This window comes from Rutilus rutilus (genome assembly GCF_951802725.1).
Source record: "Rutilus rutilus genome assembly, chromosome: 3".
Classification (NCBI taxonomy): Eukaryota; Metazoa; Chordata; class Actinopteri; order Cypriniformes; family Leuciscidae; genus Rutilus; species Rutilus rutilus.
Window position 1 is genome coordinate 19,821,538 of NC_140211.1, and position 17,536 is coordinate 19,839,073.

Here is a 17,536-nt window from a genome sequence, read left to right on the forward strand (position 1 = left end):
ATGTGTAACCCTCTGTCAGCAGTAACTGAATATTACCCCAGATAACCGTGCAGTGTTAAAAGAACAGTGATCTGGCGACTTTGAAAATTGTGCAATGTGAAGACCATGCTGGGTTATACTAGTTAATGCTGGTTTGGACCACCATTCAAAATGCAACGTATTGCTGCAACACATTTTTTTCCTGCCCAGGGAAATGCACTGTAGCACAGACAAGGCACCTGTAGTTTTAATTACACACACCTCACCTTTAAATCACCAGTAAGTACATGTGCAGTCGTGTGTGTGTCTGTGTGTGTGAGGTAATGCTGCAGCTGGGGATGATACTTGTGTCTGTGTGTGTCTCTGTGGTTGTGTATGTGGTCTTTTCCCTCATTATTTTTCTAGAAAATGAGCAATCAGGCATCTTGCACAGAGCCTGATTGTCTCCCCCTGTAAATCAATCCAGGAGCTGCAATTAAAAGGTACTCTTATGTGGCGTAATTGCTGTCTCGCTAATCCTTTATTTGCACACCTGCCGGTGAGTCTGAATTTTTAATGAATTTCTAATTAATGCACATTGTACACTTGATTTATTTGTTAGCAAATGATGTGGCTGGTCTGCTTTCCCTACTGGAGCAGTGCTTCCATGAAAGCCTGCTGTCATCCACAGTATAGGTACTTTCTCCACATTTTGGGTGAAAATATGCACATGTATGTCTGGCCTGAAGTTCAAAACCCATATGTTGTCCATGTGTGGTTATAAACGTCTCGCCGATGCAGGTGGGGAGAAACATTAAAAGTTTATGGTGATTTTGCAATTGTTTGGCCGCCTTTATTCCTTGATTTGATGGCCTGTTATATTCACATGTGCTCAGTGTGTGTGAAGTTTGTGTGCAGTTTTATCACTGTTGCACTGATTACAGAAATTAGTCTCTTTTCGTTTAGTTTGGTGGCTGTGTGTGTTTGAATAATTGTGTGCTTTGTGCTAGTGTTGTGCGAAATATTTTCTTATGGGCTTTGTTTGGCCACACGATACACATATTATAAAAAACAAAGGTGTGTCGTTTGTAGGGGTGCAACGGTTCAAATTACTCGCGGTTCTGTTATTTCATCATGGTTAGGGGCACTGTTTAAGTATGGTTTGGCATGTGCTTTGTTCAGGGGAAAAAAGGACTACTGTCAAATAAAAATAAGGAACGGCACAAATGAATGCAATAGAGCAAAAATAACAAATAAAATACACAGTGCTTTTCAGGTTATTCAGGTATTTAACAGTAACAGTAGCAGGTACAGAAATTTTATAAAGTAATCAAAATGTAAAATAACATTGCATATAATCTGCACTGTATAAATTAAATAAAGATTAATCAGTGTTAAAGTTACAAAAGCTATTCGGTCAAGAGCAGGGAGTGATTTCCTTGTATTTTGTTGTTTGATTAACATTCATTAACATGAATCAAACAGCAGGAATACCAGGCTACTGTCACTTTAAGACAATGCACGGATCCAATACACTGATACGGAACTGCGTGCCGAACCACGGGTGGAGAACGGTTCGGTTTGTTGTTGTTTTTTTACCAAGAACTGTTACTACGCTAGCAGTTTGAGTGTGTATACGTTTGATAATAAGAAATAGTATAATAAAGTCTTATTATAAGTATTGTATTTATTTACTTATTGTAAGGTATTGTACTTGTGCCTATTTAAAAATGTTCCCCCTACGTTGGACAGCATTTATAATAAAAACATTTGAGTTTTGAGTTCATGTTTGTACTTTTAAGTCTGAAGTTTTCAAAGCACTCTGGGAAACGGGGAGAAGTTTTCCGTATGAATAGCATGAAAAGCTCTATTTAGCAAAATTATACCAGAGAGTCTGCTTTAAGTATTGGACATCTGTAAATGAAATTTCAATATGCTGTAAGACCCCAACTGATACCCTTCCCATTTCTTACCCACAATGAATGAAACTAATTGCTTTAAATGGCAGATCCTCTGTGAAGCAGCTCTCCTGTGGTTCAGAGCTCATAGAAACAAGAATTACCACCAACAGATGAAAATCAAAAGTAATGGGACAGAAGATTGTGTCACCTCAGTCGCAAACCTTTAATTGCACTTCTTTTGTTCATGAAAGCCATTCGGAAATGCAGCACTTTTGAGAGAGCAGTTTAACGCTCACAATGCTTTAAAAAGACTGAAAAACCCAAGGTGGCACGGAAAATTTAGCTGTATGTTTTGCGTACAAATACCATGCTGTTATTTTTCTCCAGACAACAGTTCATTATGAGTTGTTTCGTGTCAGACATGAACTCAAAAGGTATTTGATCAAGACTTGAATCACCAATACTAAGGATAAGTATTTATACAAGTAAACTGAAAAATTGTTAAAGACTCAAACTCAGAATCAGACACTCAGCATGACCAGACTTGACAGATGTGTTGTGGTACTAACAACAACAACAACTTGGGAGTTTTTTAATTAATTTCCTTTATTCGAAATAAGACCGTATTTAATTCATCTGAAAACAACTTGTCTTAGTCCATCAGCAATTAAAATATGCTGTTTTAATATGCCATTCTGTATATAAAATTGTCATCATTTATTATTTCTTTGTAGTTGTCTGATAAATGTTTTTGAAGCTTTAGCCATTTTAAGAGTGTTCAATAATTACATTTGTTGATACATGGGCCAGCCTCTTCAAACTTTGGCGTTAGGATCAGAAAACAAACTCAGCTATGAACATTTAAGAATCTTTTTAATTCACACTGGTAATAAAATTGCATTACAGTTTCATAAAATAAATGTTCCAGTTTATATATACAGAAAACCGACTGTACATACCCTCAGAGAAGCATTAGAAGAACAAGTGATAGAGAGAGAGAGAAATAGTTAGAGACCAAAACAGAAAAACATCACAAAAACCATACAGGCATTACAGTGCTCAACTAAGCAGGCACAACTGTACATCAAAACGTGTAACTGCTCAGTGTTGGGGACAGGAAGGGCCAAAAAGTAGTACATTTACAATAGAGTCCTCAGGGACCAATAGGGCTTTTACTGTAAAAAGTATTGCAGGCAAGCAGACAGATGCTCTTCTCTCTGAGTGCAGCAGAACATCCATCGCACAGAAGCTTGTGTTTGTGTGTGTGTTTGTGGACCGAGAGCTGCCGCTGCCATCGTTTGATTGGCTATTGAACTTGTGTCTCAAAGCTCCCGTTGAGCTGCCCCTCCTCATAGTCCATCTGACACAGAATCATGTTGTTTTTTAGGAAAAACTTGTCGCCCACACAAAACCTGCAGAAAAAACAAACAAACAGGTTAACATACAAATCTATTTGGCTTATTCACATCAAGTCCACAACAGAGGCAGCAACAGATTTTCAAATCAGCTTTAAGTCTGAAATATTGTACTATGTTGAACTTTTTGTTTTGTTTTTGTGCAGCTAGGTTGTTCTTGTTGTTTCATTTATAATAGGGATAACAAATGATCAGGACATAAGGCCGATTCAGCATCAGACTCAATAGTTGTGATTTTTTTTGGTCAGATTTGAACAGACTTTGACACTGAAACACTACGGTTTAGTTGGACAACATTCAGAATCAAAGAATTGTTTGAAATGGCAGGAATTTACTGTAATTCAATTATTGTATTGGAATTATTGTAGTTAATGGGTAATGGATTCTTGGAAATGAATCTAAGTGAACTTTTCATTTTGTTCTACATTTAAAATTTGAATGCAATTTTATAGACACTATCCATCAAAAGTTTGGGGTCGGTAAGATTCCTTAATGTTTTGAAAGAAGTCTCATGCTTACCAAGGATGCATTTATTTGATCAAACAATTTAAATGAACTGTTTTCTATTTTAATAGGCTATATGTAATATATGTGCATGGGCTATTCAGCATTGAATATATACAAATCAATTTACTTTTTTTAAATATAGGTAATAGTGCATCAGAGTAAATGAACATGCAGTGGACCGTCTTCGTCATCACTGGCATCAGGAATGCTACGGTTTCTGTGGCAGCCTCAAAGTCTCCTGTGATGTCGCAATAAGGTGTAGCTTTAACTAAATGTTTTCAAAACCAACAGCATTTTTCAAAGCAGGACAGGACTGGCATCCAATGAAAGCATGCCACCATTTCTTTTCATTGGCAAAAGAAACCCCCCAAAAAGCTGCACCAGTTTCCAAGGAAACCCCACCGCTGAGCTTCCCCCCCCCTTATTTTGGGGCTCCTTGCCAAAGTATAAATTGTTAGCCTCTAAAAACTTCCCATGAAATTTCATGCCAATTAAAGAGAAAAACATTCCATGTGTGCACTGCATTTTTACATTAACAAGTTTGCATATGAAAGCCATGAATATTGTATGTACAATAGAGCGGCCATGATGAAAGCCAATGATGTTTTCTCTTATCAATCAGTGCCACACCAATGTTCTGCGTTGCCAAAGGAATAGAGCGGGGGAATAGAACTGAGTTCCTCGTGTGCCATCCTTCAGCGGTGATGCTTCACTCACCAAACTTTACTACACACATGGTTCTTATCAAATATGCCACTTGACTTTTTATTCCTCTTTCCTATCATATGCTTTATTTTGTTTTATAGATGTATTCAACATCTAGATCCTTAAGAGGAGGTGTAGTCAGTTACAAAATAGCGACATCTGTTCTGAAATGAAGTTTGACCTTGTTTGTATTTACTGTAGTATTCAATGAGTGTAGCGTGCATGGAGCGGGTTTTGAGAATGACACAAAAGTCTTTTTTAGAAGTAGGTCACACACTAGAGCATTTAAGACACTGTCACACTCCTTTGCTCCCCAGGAATGTTTGGAAGGATGATCCTTAAAAAGTTCATTCGTCCGGCCGCTTAATTCCCTCGGCGAGACACATAGTGGTGACGTGCTCGGCTTGGCTGTGTATTGAGTAAGAGCTTTCTGGCTGACTGTGTTCAATAAGGCATTCACAGTTTGATCAGGCTTGGTATTTGGTCTGCTAACGGTATCTCCACTGAAGCGCTGGTTAATTTCACTCAACTCAAGCTTATAATCCTGCTTCTGGTCACAAATATAAGCCAGGACAAAAAAAAAAAAACTTAGGTTTGAGACTAAAATGCAGAGTAAAACGGGGTACGGGCCAATCGGAATGTGTAAAGTCACAATGCTAGAAGTCATTAAGTGATTTTTGTGTCAGCTAATAAGTTCTTCTGCATTTCTAGATAGAAAGAAAGAAAGACAATCTTGCAGGCTTGTTGTAATCTTTTTCTCCTTACCTCTGGTTACAAAGCTGACAGGCAAAACAGTCCAAATGGTAAACATTATCTCTGGCCCTCATAACCATTTCAAAGGCTGGGATCAGTTTACTGCAGGCTGCACAGTTCCCCGTTGTACCAAAGAGCCTGTGAGAGAAAACACAAAAAGCAGATTTACTCACTTATACCTTTCTTAGCCTTTACGAAATCATGCAACAAACCAAAAAAGGCAAGAAAACAACTAAAGAAGTTGGAGAAAAAAACTAAAAAACATTGGACATCTAATGCGATACGTGAATCCAGCTTGGCACACATTAGGTATTTTTTGTTAATGAGGGTACAAACCTAGATGTTAATTCTTAGCTAATGATCTAATTAAAATGATCACATGGTTCTAATCCCCTTCTTCAAAGAGATTTTGCCTAGCACACTGCAAAAGCAATGAAAACAGGTCTGAGACGAGCAATTGAACTGCTCTTTTAAATCCAGAGTAACTAATGAGACTTTGCTCAGACCAAAGCCAGCTGGATTTTACACAAGAGGCTAAATACTATAATATAGTCAAGTTCAAAAGATTCCCCTCACAAGGATACTGCCTCTATCCTCCTCTCATTCTCCCCATTTCTCTGTGACCAGCTAAAAACAGAGAGTGAGAGAGAGTCAGTATGGTGCGTAACCTTGGAGAGGTAAGTAGATGCTCGCTGTAGCACAGAAAGTGACACAAAACTCACATTTCTCCGCTGTTTGTTTAAGCTTATTAGATGGGATGCAAACCACCAAGGTCACAAACAGAACAAGGCATCGAGGCAGATCGCTTTCCTCCACTACATCCGCCGTAGGATTTACATTTTCATTTTCAAAGCCCTTGCTCCAATGTTTAATTTGGAGATTCAGAGTCAGAGATATAGATATACGTTCTGCAGAACAGGGATGCTATGCACACAAGAAGAGCAAATGGAGAAGAACAGGGAGAGGGAAAAAGGGAAAAATAAGGCAGGATCAGGATGAGGCAGTATGCTAAACACTCTTCTAAAGTTAAGGACTTGGTTGAAAAGATAAGGAAACAGAACAAAGTTGCTGCGAGTCCATATTAGTCTCTCTCGACTGCTTGCCCTGCGTTACCGCTAGCATCTATCCAGCAGACCCTGCTGTTAATTAGAGCAACAGACCCGAGCGGAGAGGATTCTTATGGTGGGAGAGGGCATGTTGTTATATCAGATAGGTGAGGTGTTAAAAAGAGCCATTGTTAGATCGGGTTACTGCTCCAGTAAAATGTGTTTATGTGGAACTCTGACACTCTGAGGAGGTTGTGCAACCCCAGCGAGGTGTTGCCTCACAAAAGAGTTTAGCTTATTAAAATAATGGTTCAACTGCAGCTCTGTTCCAAGGTCAGTGCAGAAACTAACTAATAATTGCATATACACATTTTATACTTCACATTTTACAGTTACACTTTACATTAGTGTCTGTTACACACTACACATAGAATTATATTTGTAATCACAGTAAGTGTATTTACTGTACAAGTTGCTAAAAAATAATTGCTTAGTTCCATGTTATCTGTATTTCTAATGTATCACTGTAAGAAAACTGATGTATTTCAAATTATTATTTTTTTTTGGTATGGCTGGGTATCGATACAAATGTCTCGGTTCGATTTTGATTCACAAACTCTTGATTTCATTTAGATTCTGATCCGTTTAGGAATATTTAAGTTCAAATATGCATTTTGCTGACATACAACAGAATGCCACTTGGCTAATGTAAATAATTCAAAGCTTTATTCAAATAAAACTAGTCAAATTGAAAACTTGTCTTTCTGAACTGTTCATTTAAAGAACCAGCTCAGAAGAGTCATTGTACTACTTATATACACTATAATACAATGATGAGCACACTATAATGGTCGTGCTCAGGGTTTGAAATTAACACCCGCCAACCCGTCAAATGCGGGTAAATATCAACTGTGGCGGGTAACGCTGTCAATTCACTAGCCAATTTGGCGGGTTACTTTGCTGGGGAAGTTCGTGTAAGCCAAATCTGCGCAGATTTAGCGCAAATACTCAACTCGTGAGTCATCATGTTATATTAAATACAGCGTATTGTGCAGAATCTGCTCATATCTGGCGCAAATTTTATTTAAAAAATACAAATAATATCACATTATAAGCTGCGACATAGTTAATCTGGTTTATTTATTTTTTATTTTTGGCTAGTAGAAATTCTGAATGTCTGGTAACTTAAAGGGATGATTCGGAGTAATTTCAACCTAGGGTCCTTTGCACCATGACCTCCAGCCAAACACCCCCCCAGAAGCCTTTTTTTCCTTGGTCGAACATTATTAAAGTTAGAGCTTATTTAGAGATATCAGCCGAATGGCTTAGTGCAGGCACTAATGGATCCAAGGATGTATCTCGTAAATTACCCCACTAATAATGCCCAGAATGGTACCAAACTTCTACAGTAGTACAAATAGGTTCTGTACTCATAAAACGAGGCATTGGAAAGTTTGTAAGTACATCAGGAGTTTATTTAAATAACACTTGCCTGATGGCTCATGCTACCGCTAACCCGGACGTCGAGGTCACTTCCGTGATTTGGGAAAAGCCTGTACCATTTGGGATTTGGGAAAAGCCCGGTACTCCGAACCATCCCTTTAATTTAGTAGCAAAATTGGCCGGTGAGTGAAAAAGTTAATTTCAAACCCTGGTCGTGCTGTATGTTTTTGATTCATTTAAAGAACTTGCTCATTAGAGTCATTTGTTCATGAATCAGGCTGCGAACTGGACGACACTGCATGTTGTACGTTTGTTTTTGTGTGCAGCTTATGAGGACATCTCAATAGACAGACTTTTCTTGCCATTATTGTGCTGTATTTATTGCATCACATTCAACTCAGGTGAAATATTTATTTTGCTGTGGTGCTGATGATTAATTATTAAAAATAAAGATTGTGATTAATTGGAAAATCTATATTTTTACACGTCTCTATGTATTGGTATTTCATGCTTTTGACAAAGATAGATCCGTCCAAGAATTGTCTTTTCATGAGGGCCTTTGGCAGCATATTAAAGAGACTATGCCAAATCATTTGCCACAAAATTTGACAGGACAACCCTTAACGGTAAGAATGCCAGTTGTAGTTGGCTGAGATCTACCAGTCATTCTTCGATCTTGGCAAGTTCTCAGATGGCGGGCCACATAATCCTAACGTTTGCAGACACACATACATGTTCAGAGGCAGAAAGAAGGATTAAGGTGTCTGTCTGAAGGGCCGTGTTCTCTAAAAGGGAATAGTACAGATTGTGGTCGAACACATTTCAAATGTCATGCCTTAATGCAGCAAGCAACTGGAGTTGAGAGTTCAATGTTGTGTTATCCTGGTTTGCTACTAAAAAGGTGGTCGGAGTCCCTGGGGAACCTAAACAATTTCTTATGGCTCACGTCCATCATGTTGCACAGTAGAGGGTGTTACAGATCACATCACAAGACCCATTTTCCCTTCTTTTCTAAATCAGGTCACAGAAAGCACAGGGATGGCAGTTTGAGAGGGTTGTTACTGACTTGTGAAAATTCAGGGACCTCTTGATGGTTTAAGAGCACAGCAGTCTTCTTAAAAGAGAAGGGACTCCTCATACTCACACACACACACACACACACACACACACACACACACACACACACATCCAGTGACAGATAACCAGGGTTCTGCAAAGAAATCTGCGGTGGTTTAATTGTAGGTTTTCACAGCACTATGATGGCCCGGCTCAAAATGGAGACTTTACTGGTGGTTAATTTAAGTGGATTAGGAGGTTACGGAAACTCATTTGGAAGGTCACCAGCAAACTTTGAAATACAATGGCTTGGATTTTCAGGCAATATAATTCAAGATAAAGTGAAACCATTTTATCAGCAAGGCCATTTAATGTGTTATTCCAAGCAAAATGTACTCAAGAACTTTCAGGCCTAAAACGTCCATTGTGCATAATGTTTGCTTAATGAATTGCCATTTACAACCAAACTTTTAAACTCTTTTCTTGAAAAGAAAGCAGTCTATTCAATAACAGATACTGGTGATAAGATTAATGAGCACTCAACTCAATGTAGTATTCCTTTAATGTAAGCATAGCCTTGGCAAACTAGAAATCTTAGAAAAAAACTATAAAGTCCCCAGCATGCCAAATCCACTGAATAAGGGGAAAAATTCTTAAGACAATAAAGGAAAGGAGAACAGAGCTTTTCCCTTCATAATCTTGTTTGTGTTTAACTAAACTTTAGTATTAAAGCTGAAAGCCTTTGCTCATTGTTCTCTATGATTCCCTGTGGCTCTGTGTAGACAGGTGTTTCTCTTCTGGTGTTTCTTCATAACTCCTCTGAAGCCGGCATCAGCTTCCTTCCCTTTAAAGTCTCTCTGTGATTAGACTTCAGCTGTTCTAGTGCTTTACTTGCGTTCAAAGAGATGGTGGTTCAATACTGTATGTGAATTTGCACAAGTTCTGAATACAGTGGGGTTCAAAAGTCAGAGATTTTCCCTTAATTTTTTTTTTTTTTTTTTTAATGCCTGGACCTAAACCAAATGTTTATTATATTCTAATTGTTCTGCCTATCCGTTTGTTCCACAGTATATGTTATTTTATATATATTTATATTTATATATATATATATATATTTATATATATATATATTTATATATATATATATATATATATATATATATATATATATATATATATATATATATATATATATATATATATATATATATATATATATATATATATATATAAATAAATAAGATATATACTGTAGAACATATAATACTGTAGAATATATAACATTTTAAATCGTACTAATACTAACAGTAACTGTTCTCTTAAATTGTAATGCTGATAATATCATTCGTGATTGAAACCGATGCATTTTCACTACTGATCTCAGACTATTGGACCCCACTCTAGTTTTTCTTTTACAGACAGGGGTGACTGTATTGTGTTTTTAGGCATAGTAGTTAATCTTCAAAGTAAGATACGGTTGACATTGGGATTGTGTTTCCACTCAAACAATATGACTGATGTCTCTTTTTTTTACCTCATTGGAAGAGCCGTGCTTGCTCAGTAGACTATTTTAACATCAAAATGCACTGAATGATTGCTGAGACTTATCTCTGCCCTTTAATCATACTCGCATGCTGCGCCATCATTAGGAGGGGGTGTAATCTACTTTATATTTCAATTAAAAGCTCCCTTCTTTGATTAGTAAATGACTGATGTGTCCCCCGTAATACAATGCGATGTTTCAGACATAAAAAATTATTTCAGGTCTTGGTGTGAGCACAGTCAAACACAGAGGCACTCTCACTCTCTGGTCATGAGGTCAAAAGATTGTTGACCCCAGCAAAACAGATTAATCTATTTCTGTGCACAGTAATGAAAGAGTATGGCCTGAAAGCTTATGAATCCGGCGTTTACTTGCTTCCTGCGTAAGGATGGTCAAAAGCAATTGCTTGAGCTAGTTTGTGCAGTGGTGGGGCTGTGTGTGTTTTCATGGGGTGGGGGTTCATTATGGCTCTACAGTACTCCTGAAGGACAAAACGCAGAAGGAGCGCTGCTCATAATTAATGTGCGTATGGCAGGGCTCCAAAAAACCCAGCCGAAAATAAAAGAAATGCGTTTGATCCACCCGCCTGTCTTTAATGAAGTACCTCCCTGTATGGGAGACAAATTCTGGGTGAGATTTCAGCTTCATTACTGAAGGCGAGCAGACTGATTCTCCAGCAGTGCGCTGGAGGTGAAGTTTAGGTGGGACGCCCTGCGTGGAGTCTCAATCACTCGCATTCAAAGCGAACGCACCAATGCTGCCTCACTCGGTCTGCAAGGAGAGGGATACTTCTTAATTTGTTCCTTAATAGAATTCATATCCAGCATCTCCAGGCATTAAGTAGCACACATTTGTCACAGGCTGAAGAGCAGACGAGTGGGCTAGATTTCATTAGGACATCAGAGCCAGTACAGCGGCAACAGGAAGCTTGTTTTTGTGCTGTTTCTCCCTTCTCCACCTTACTTTTATTCCACCAAACAAAAAAGTAATTGCCAAACATTTTTGTATTAATTTAGATTTTTTAAACTATTCATTTCATCATTACCTCACATGCTGCAGTTTACCTATTGGGAACTTTGTCAGGTTACTCTTATAGTATCGTAACAGTTGTGACTGAATGTGAAAAATGAGTAATGGCCAATGTTAATTTTTAAACAGTTTTTTGTTTTATTAATAGTTTTTGGACAAAATACATTGCTTTTGGTTTCACTTTTATTGCATTTAGTTTCCATCTTATTGTAGTGAAATATGAATCCAAATATTCAAAGATTGTATACAGTATATTAATTTAAGGATGTTTCAACATTTAACAAAATCATGTACAAATCTTGGTTTTTTTTTTATTGTCAGTGTTTTAGGTGTGTTTTTGACATTTTTCTGGTGCATTACAGAAAAGCATATTAACAATACGAGTTGCATGCTAGTCAGAATTTGTATGTAAAATAGTTATGTTCACTTGAGTATTCATGGCATTTTGTGCATTTTGTGTATATCTGATTAATCTCATATATACAGTACTGTGCAAAAGTCCTAGGCATGTTAATTAAAACAAAAGCCGTTTTAAACGCAAAGGGTCGTTACACCATATATTGATTTGAATATTAACATGACTAAGACTTTTGCACAGTACTGTATATTTTGTTTTTGGGTGAGTTAACCAACTCGGTAGCAAAGCGCTTCAGTGTACCAGCGTTTCTTCACTGTTGAGCCTGTGGCTCAGTCATTATTCTACATTATTATTTGTAAAAAAATGTAAAGAAAAATATTGTTAGCGATTTAAAAAAAAAAAAAAAAAATTTATACTTGACATTTTTTTTAACCCCGTTGACTTTCTTTGAAAAGCAAGAGACAAAATATCTTTTGTGTTCTACAGAAAAAAATTAAGTTGTACCGGTTTGGAACTACATGAGGGTGTGTAAATGATGACATCATTTTTATATTTGGGTGAACTCTCTCTTTAACACTGGTAATGACGACAATGCTGAACTGCATGTCTTACTAAGAAGAGCCTCACCAGTGGGGGCTCTTTGGGGAGAGCAGCTTGGGGATAAATGACTAGATCTGGTTGGGAGACCCCAGGGACTGGGATTTAACGCCCAGGAAATAATCATGTTTAATTTAGCAAGCAGATGGCTCAGAGATAGGAGGCAAAACAGATCCTTAGACCTGCGGTTCTGCCACTCAGATGCCTGGGGTGAGCAGAAAGTCCATACATGCACTGATACACAGCAGTATATCACTTAACTTAGAAAATGGGCGGCACGTCACATTCATGTAAACATGCGAAACCTCACCCAGCTGAACATAAACAGTCACTACAAGATGCCACTCCAAGCTATTTGCTCACTTGCACAACTGGGATTTAATTGGAACACACAGAGTCTGGGTCGGTACACTCCGATGAAGAATGAACAAGCACTTAATCTTCTGTAACAGCTTCAAAGAAAGCATCATTTACAAGCAAAAAATATTGTCTCTAACCCCACAAGTTAGCAGATAAACGTAACAGGAGAGAGAGAGACAGAGGACAGGGCCAGGAATGAGACGGGCAGGGTGGCAATCATCGTCTGTTAGATGAGGGTGTACTTTTCTGAATGTCATGCAGCCTGAGGTGTAACAAGCCCTTTCTGCTTTGGCAGAACTTTGACTGGAGCGTGTTCTTACCTCAGGTAGTCCCTGCGACAGAGGATGAGATTGGCTTTGGTGTAGAGGGTGGAGCCCACCTCCCCCAGGCGGCAGTCGCAGCAGGCACATTTCAGGCAGTCTTCGTGCCAGTATTTGTCCAGGGCCTTGAGCAGGTAGCGGTCTTTAATCTTGCGGTTGCAGCCGGCGCATCCCTTCTGTTTTCCTTTGGGCTGGACGGAGAGCATCGGCACACCTGTGGCGATAGGGAGACAAACACAGAGTGTTGTGATTTACTGCCTGCTAAACCAGTGACTTTTCATGTTCCGCACTCTTTGATAAGGGTGGCGACACTACCGCAGCTCGGGCCGATGTTTTATATGCATTAGCCAGGGACGCTCTTCCGCGTAGATAGGCGCGCGGGTCACTTTGGACTGCATTCATCCATCACTGTCCCAGCTCAAAAGAACAGATGTTATTTTTTGGCAAGTGACATACACCCGTTTAATTGGGGCTTGAATGCATCTCTATGTTGGGATGCCCCAGGACCATCTCTATTTAGATAGCTGACAGAGGTATTTATGTTGTTTGGAAGATTAGCCATGGCCCTATTTCATCAGTATGAGAACTGTTGGCCATGCTAAAAGCCTCCCATGGGCTTTGTTTGGTATAGATCAACATTAACCTTTTAGAGCACTGTTGACCGCAAGAAGGCTGCTCTCAGCTTCCAATGAGATACGGTATGGCCTAAGTGCCTTCCAAAGACGCGCGCACACACACGCGCCACAGCCCAATCTCCTTTTACACTCACAACCAGTGAAGAGTAACCAAACAGGCTAAATCGCCGTGCTGTCATGTAGCCTCCCCCTTTAAGCATGCCTTTTAGCCTCCTAAAGGACAAATAAAGTCCATTTAATAACTGCACTAAACACTAATAGTCTATCTGCGGTCTGACATTTGTGTGTGGACTAAAAGCCGCCCCCGGGCCAGAGCTGGTAACACTGGCACTCGGCACCCCTCTGCCAGCACTAACAGGTCTGCCACAGCTGAAAGCGCAGGACAACAGCTCTTAAGACACTCTCTCCCACACTGAGCTATTGATCCGTCTAATAGAACACGCAGCTAAACCGGCACTCTCCCTCTCTCTATACCTCTCTTTTGCTCTCTGCTTTCAAAACACATTTCTCTCAGAAATCCCAGTGTGATGCCCTCTTTGACACCCCCCTCCCTCCACCTCCCACCTCCCACCTCCATGCCTCCTCCACCACCATTCGGTGTATTGTGCCCTGGACGGTCAAACCATTAAAAGCTCCCAATCCTATATGGAGACAGACCAATCTGGACAGAGGGCTTTTGATTCAAGTATTAGCCATTTTACAGTTTTACAGTACAGAAAAAGTGTAAAAACATTCTCTGTAAATATTTAAAGAATTTGTGTTATTAAATTTTATGTGGGAGGAATTAAAGGAACAATCAAAATTATGTCATCTACTTGTTGTTGTTTCAAGTCAGTATGACTGTTTCTTCTATGGTGCACAAAAAAATGATTTTTTGGCCCTACCATAAAAAGTCAGTTGGGCACCAACTCAATGTTATTTTGGTCCCCTTTAACTTCCATTGCATAGACAACAACTTTTGCATTCTACAAAAGTAAGTACGTTTTGGAAAGGCATGAGCGTAAATGACAGAATTTATTGTGTTGTTGGTTGGACTACCCGTTTAAATTCATATTTTCCCTGTATCTCCATGTTTATATAAAGCTTGTGCTTAGCTGATTGTTAGTGCATTGTAGATGTCTGTTAAGAGTATCCTGATGGCAGAGGTCACAGGCAGCAGCTCTAGTTCAGCTTTAATGTCCAGTAATGGCTCTACTGTACATGATCAACAAATGTACGCCAGTGGGCATGAACTCCATTATCCGTTACCCTGCATGCAACTATCAGCATATTAATGTTTTTTTTTTTTTTTTTTAGGGGGGTTACATGGCAGGGTTCTTAAAAAGATACGCACACGAATATCGGCCAAAAAGCTCACAAGATTTATTTTCCAATGGAAAAAAGTGCAAGAGTTCAACCCTTCATCAGTGCAATGCATTACTTATTTTATTTTAAAATGTGTATTCTGTGTCGGAATGTCTTTTTTTGTTTTCGGTCTGTGTGATCTCGTCCACTGCCAATTTACCCAATATTATTTCGACCCCCTGGGTTGCCAGTTGGTGGAAAACACAGCGTATTACAGCCATCGAAGCCAGCAAACAAACTAGGTCAGAGATCGCAGATTCTACCCGACCTAAAAAGCCTCAGCAAGTCGGCATCCATCTAATTAAATCACGGATAAATCAACTCATCAACTTACAAGTGTGTATATCTCGCCTTCCATTGTCAATTGCGCTCGCTCCTGTTGCTTGTCCTCAATCTGGAAACCTGCATGAGCGTTGAGTCTGAGGAGGAGGGGCAGGGGAAACAACCCTCTCCAATATTTTGAATTTGAACTGCTGTACCCATTTCAAACCGCTAGCTGTCAATCTTACACACTGCACCTTTAACTTTTCTAGTAAAAAATTACACAATTCATTTGATTCTACTTCCTTATATTTAAATTTGAATTACAATTCTGCATCCTGTTTGCTACCTCCTCCACCAGGGACTAAATTAGAATTTAAACTGCATTCTCAATTCAATTCTGAATAGCCACAACTCTAGTACCAGCTCATTCTCACACTTTCCCTCTGTGATGCACTTGTTCATTTATTGGATTCAGATTTTTTCAATGATTCTGGACTGTCCACACATCAGTGGTGCTATGAATATAATATAATATAATTAGCATTTCCTCGGTTATAAAATGAGGTAAAAATGTAAGAGCACTCAGGAAAGACTGAAAGAGAGCTTGTTAGTTAAATTTATGACTTGGATGTGAATAAGAGCTCTGATGGTATTCAACCATCTTATTTCTTTATCAGAACTGGAAAAAGAGGCAAGCTAATTGGTCTAGCGCCACTGATGAGAGCCATCAAGTAGCGGTGTGATTTCCCCCTCCAGCTTCCTCCCCCATCCCTCCTCCGGCCCCAATACGGGCCCCTTGAAGCCGCCACATTAGGATCACAAAACTCGCTATAAATACCAATGTTCGGTATAAATGAAGGTAAAAAGCCTTTAAATTGAAGCCACACTAGCTGAGGGCGGTCGTTTTCTACCTGCATTTCATGGCTTGTTAGAGGTGCACTCTGCAGGTATGCCAACAGTGCTCTCCTGTCAGCCTTCTACGGAACTAGAAACAGTCTTAATGAGGAGAGGAAAAAGTGTGTCTGTGTTTGTACGTGAGTGTGCGAACGAGACGGAAACGAGCTTGGGAATCAGGCTCCTTCAGTTCCCCAAGGGATGGCACAAAAATCTTTAATTTGCCTTTTATGACAGCTAATTAGTTATTCTATTCAAAATCTTTGCTTTAAATAAGAGAACTAATTATACACAAAGGTCGTTTCCCCCACCTCTGGAGAACCACACATAATTGGTTTAGGCCACAACCCCCCCACCACCCCCCCCACACACACTTTCCAGTTTCCACCCACCTTTTAACAACACGCATGCAAGAAAAAGTTAACCATAAAGAACCCTTTCTGTAGTAAACCATATACGAGAAACCTTGGAGCATCCCCGTTCTGTAATTACCTGGATGAATTCAGGTAACTGAATGACATGTCACATAGTGACAAGTTTCCTAACCTAGATTTAAGGAGGCTAACGCTTCCTGTCTCACTAGGCTAAAGCATTCTCCAGGATGAGTTAGTTGATGTGAATAGCTCTGTATTTTGTCTGAGCTAATCATCTTGTTTCTGCCATCTCTGAGAAACCTCTTGTAGTTTTCCAAAAAAGAGCCAGCTGAGATATGCTTTTAGAAGCCCTATATAGCCTCAGCACATTTTAAACCTAAAACGCAGAGTAAATGACTGAATAAAAGTACATAATGTTGACTCTTACATCAGCAAACTGGTATTTTGGGGTTTATACAGAAGAGTGCACCTGTCATCATTCTTTGAACAGCTTGGAATCTTGGTAGTTGCCCCTTCCCCCATTTCTGTCCTGCAGAACAAAAAAGGGGAACATTATAAATGGAGACGCAAACTGAGGAGGCAGCTCCCACTTAATCCAATCCATTTAACCGATACAAGTGCTGCTGACCTTCCTATGTCATTCCATGTCACAAAAAGCATATCCTGCTATCTGCCACTTGATTCATATCCTAACAGTAGATGCGTTTTTTCCTTCAAGAGGCAGCGTTTGCCTTGTCAAACATTTCTCCCAAACAAATAAAAGGTAGGGAAGAAAATCATTCGCTATTAGTAATTGGTGTGCACCCTGTCATCTGCCTCTCTTCCGCCCATACACCCTTAAAGACCTTATCTCGTTCGAATATGTACGGATGCTTTTTTGCATTTGAAACTGTCAGACCATGTACTTTCCATTATAAAGATAGGATCCGGTTTCTATGTAGGCCTTCATTTCAAGTTCCATTTTTGTGGAGATCAAAAAAAAAAAAAAAATTCAAATCAATGTGGTACCCTTTTGATGTATTTAAAGCAAGCGG

General features: G+C 39.2%; 1 protein-coding gene across 3 annotated transcripts in view; it reads right to left on the reverse strand.

The window, feature by feature from the left end:
• Window positions 1-2,060: 2,060 nt before the first annotated feature.
• lmo1 (LIM domain only 1) overlaps window positions 2,061-17,536 on the reverse strand; it is a 32,354-nt gene continuing 16,878 nt past the window's right edge. For 2 of the 3 annotated variants that reach the window (XM_084403715.1, XM_084403714.1), the window contains exons 2-4: window positions 12,992-13,205; window positions 5,252-5,377; window positions 2,061-3,271 (exon numbers count right to left, since the gene is read on the reverse strand). In XM_084403715.1, coding sequence (XP_084259841.1) covers window positions 3,166-3,271; window positions 5,252-5,377; window positions 12,992-13,205 — 446 coding nt within the window. In that variant the 3' untranslated portion in view covers window positions 2,061-3,165. Of the gene's footprint in view, window positions 3,272-5,251; window positions 5,378-12,991; window positions 13,206-16,971; window positions 16,994-17,536 lie in introns of those variants that run through there. The other variant, XM_084403716.1, reaches the window with a different exon arrangement.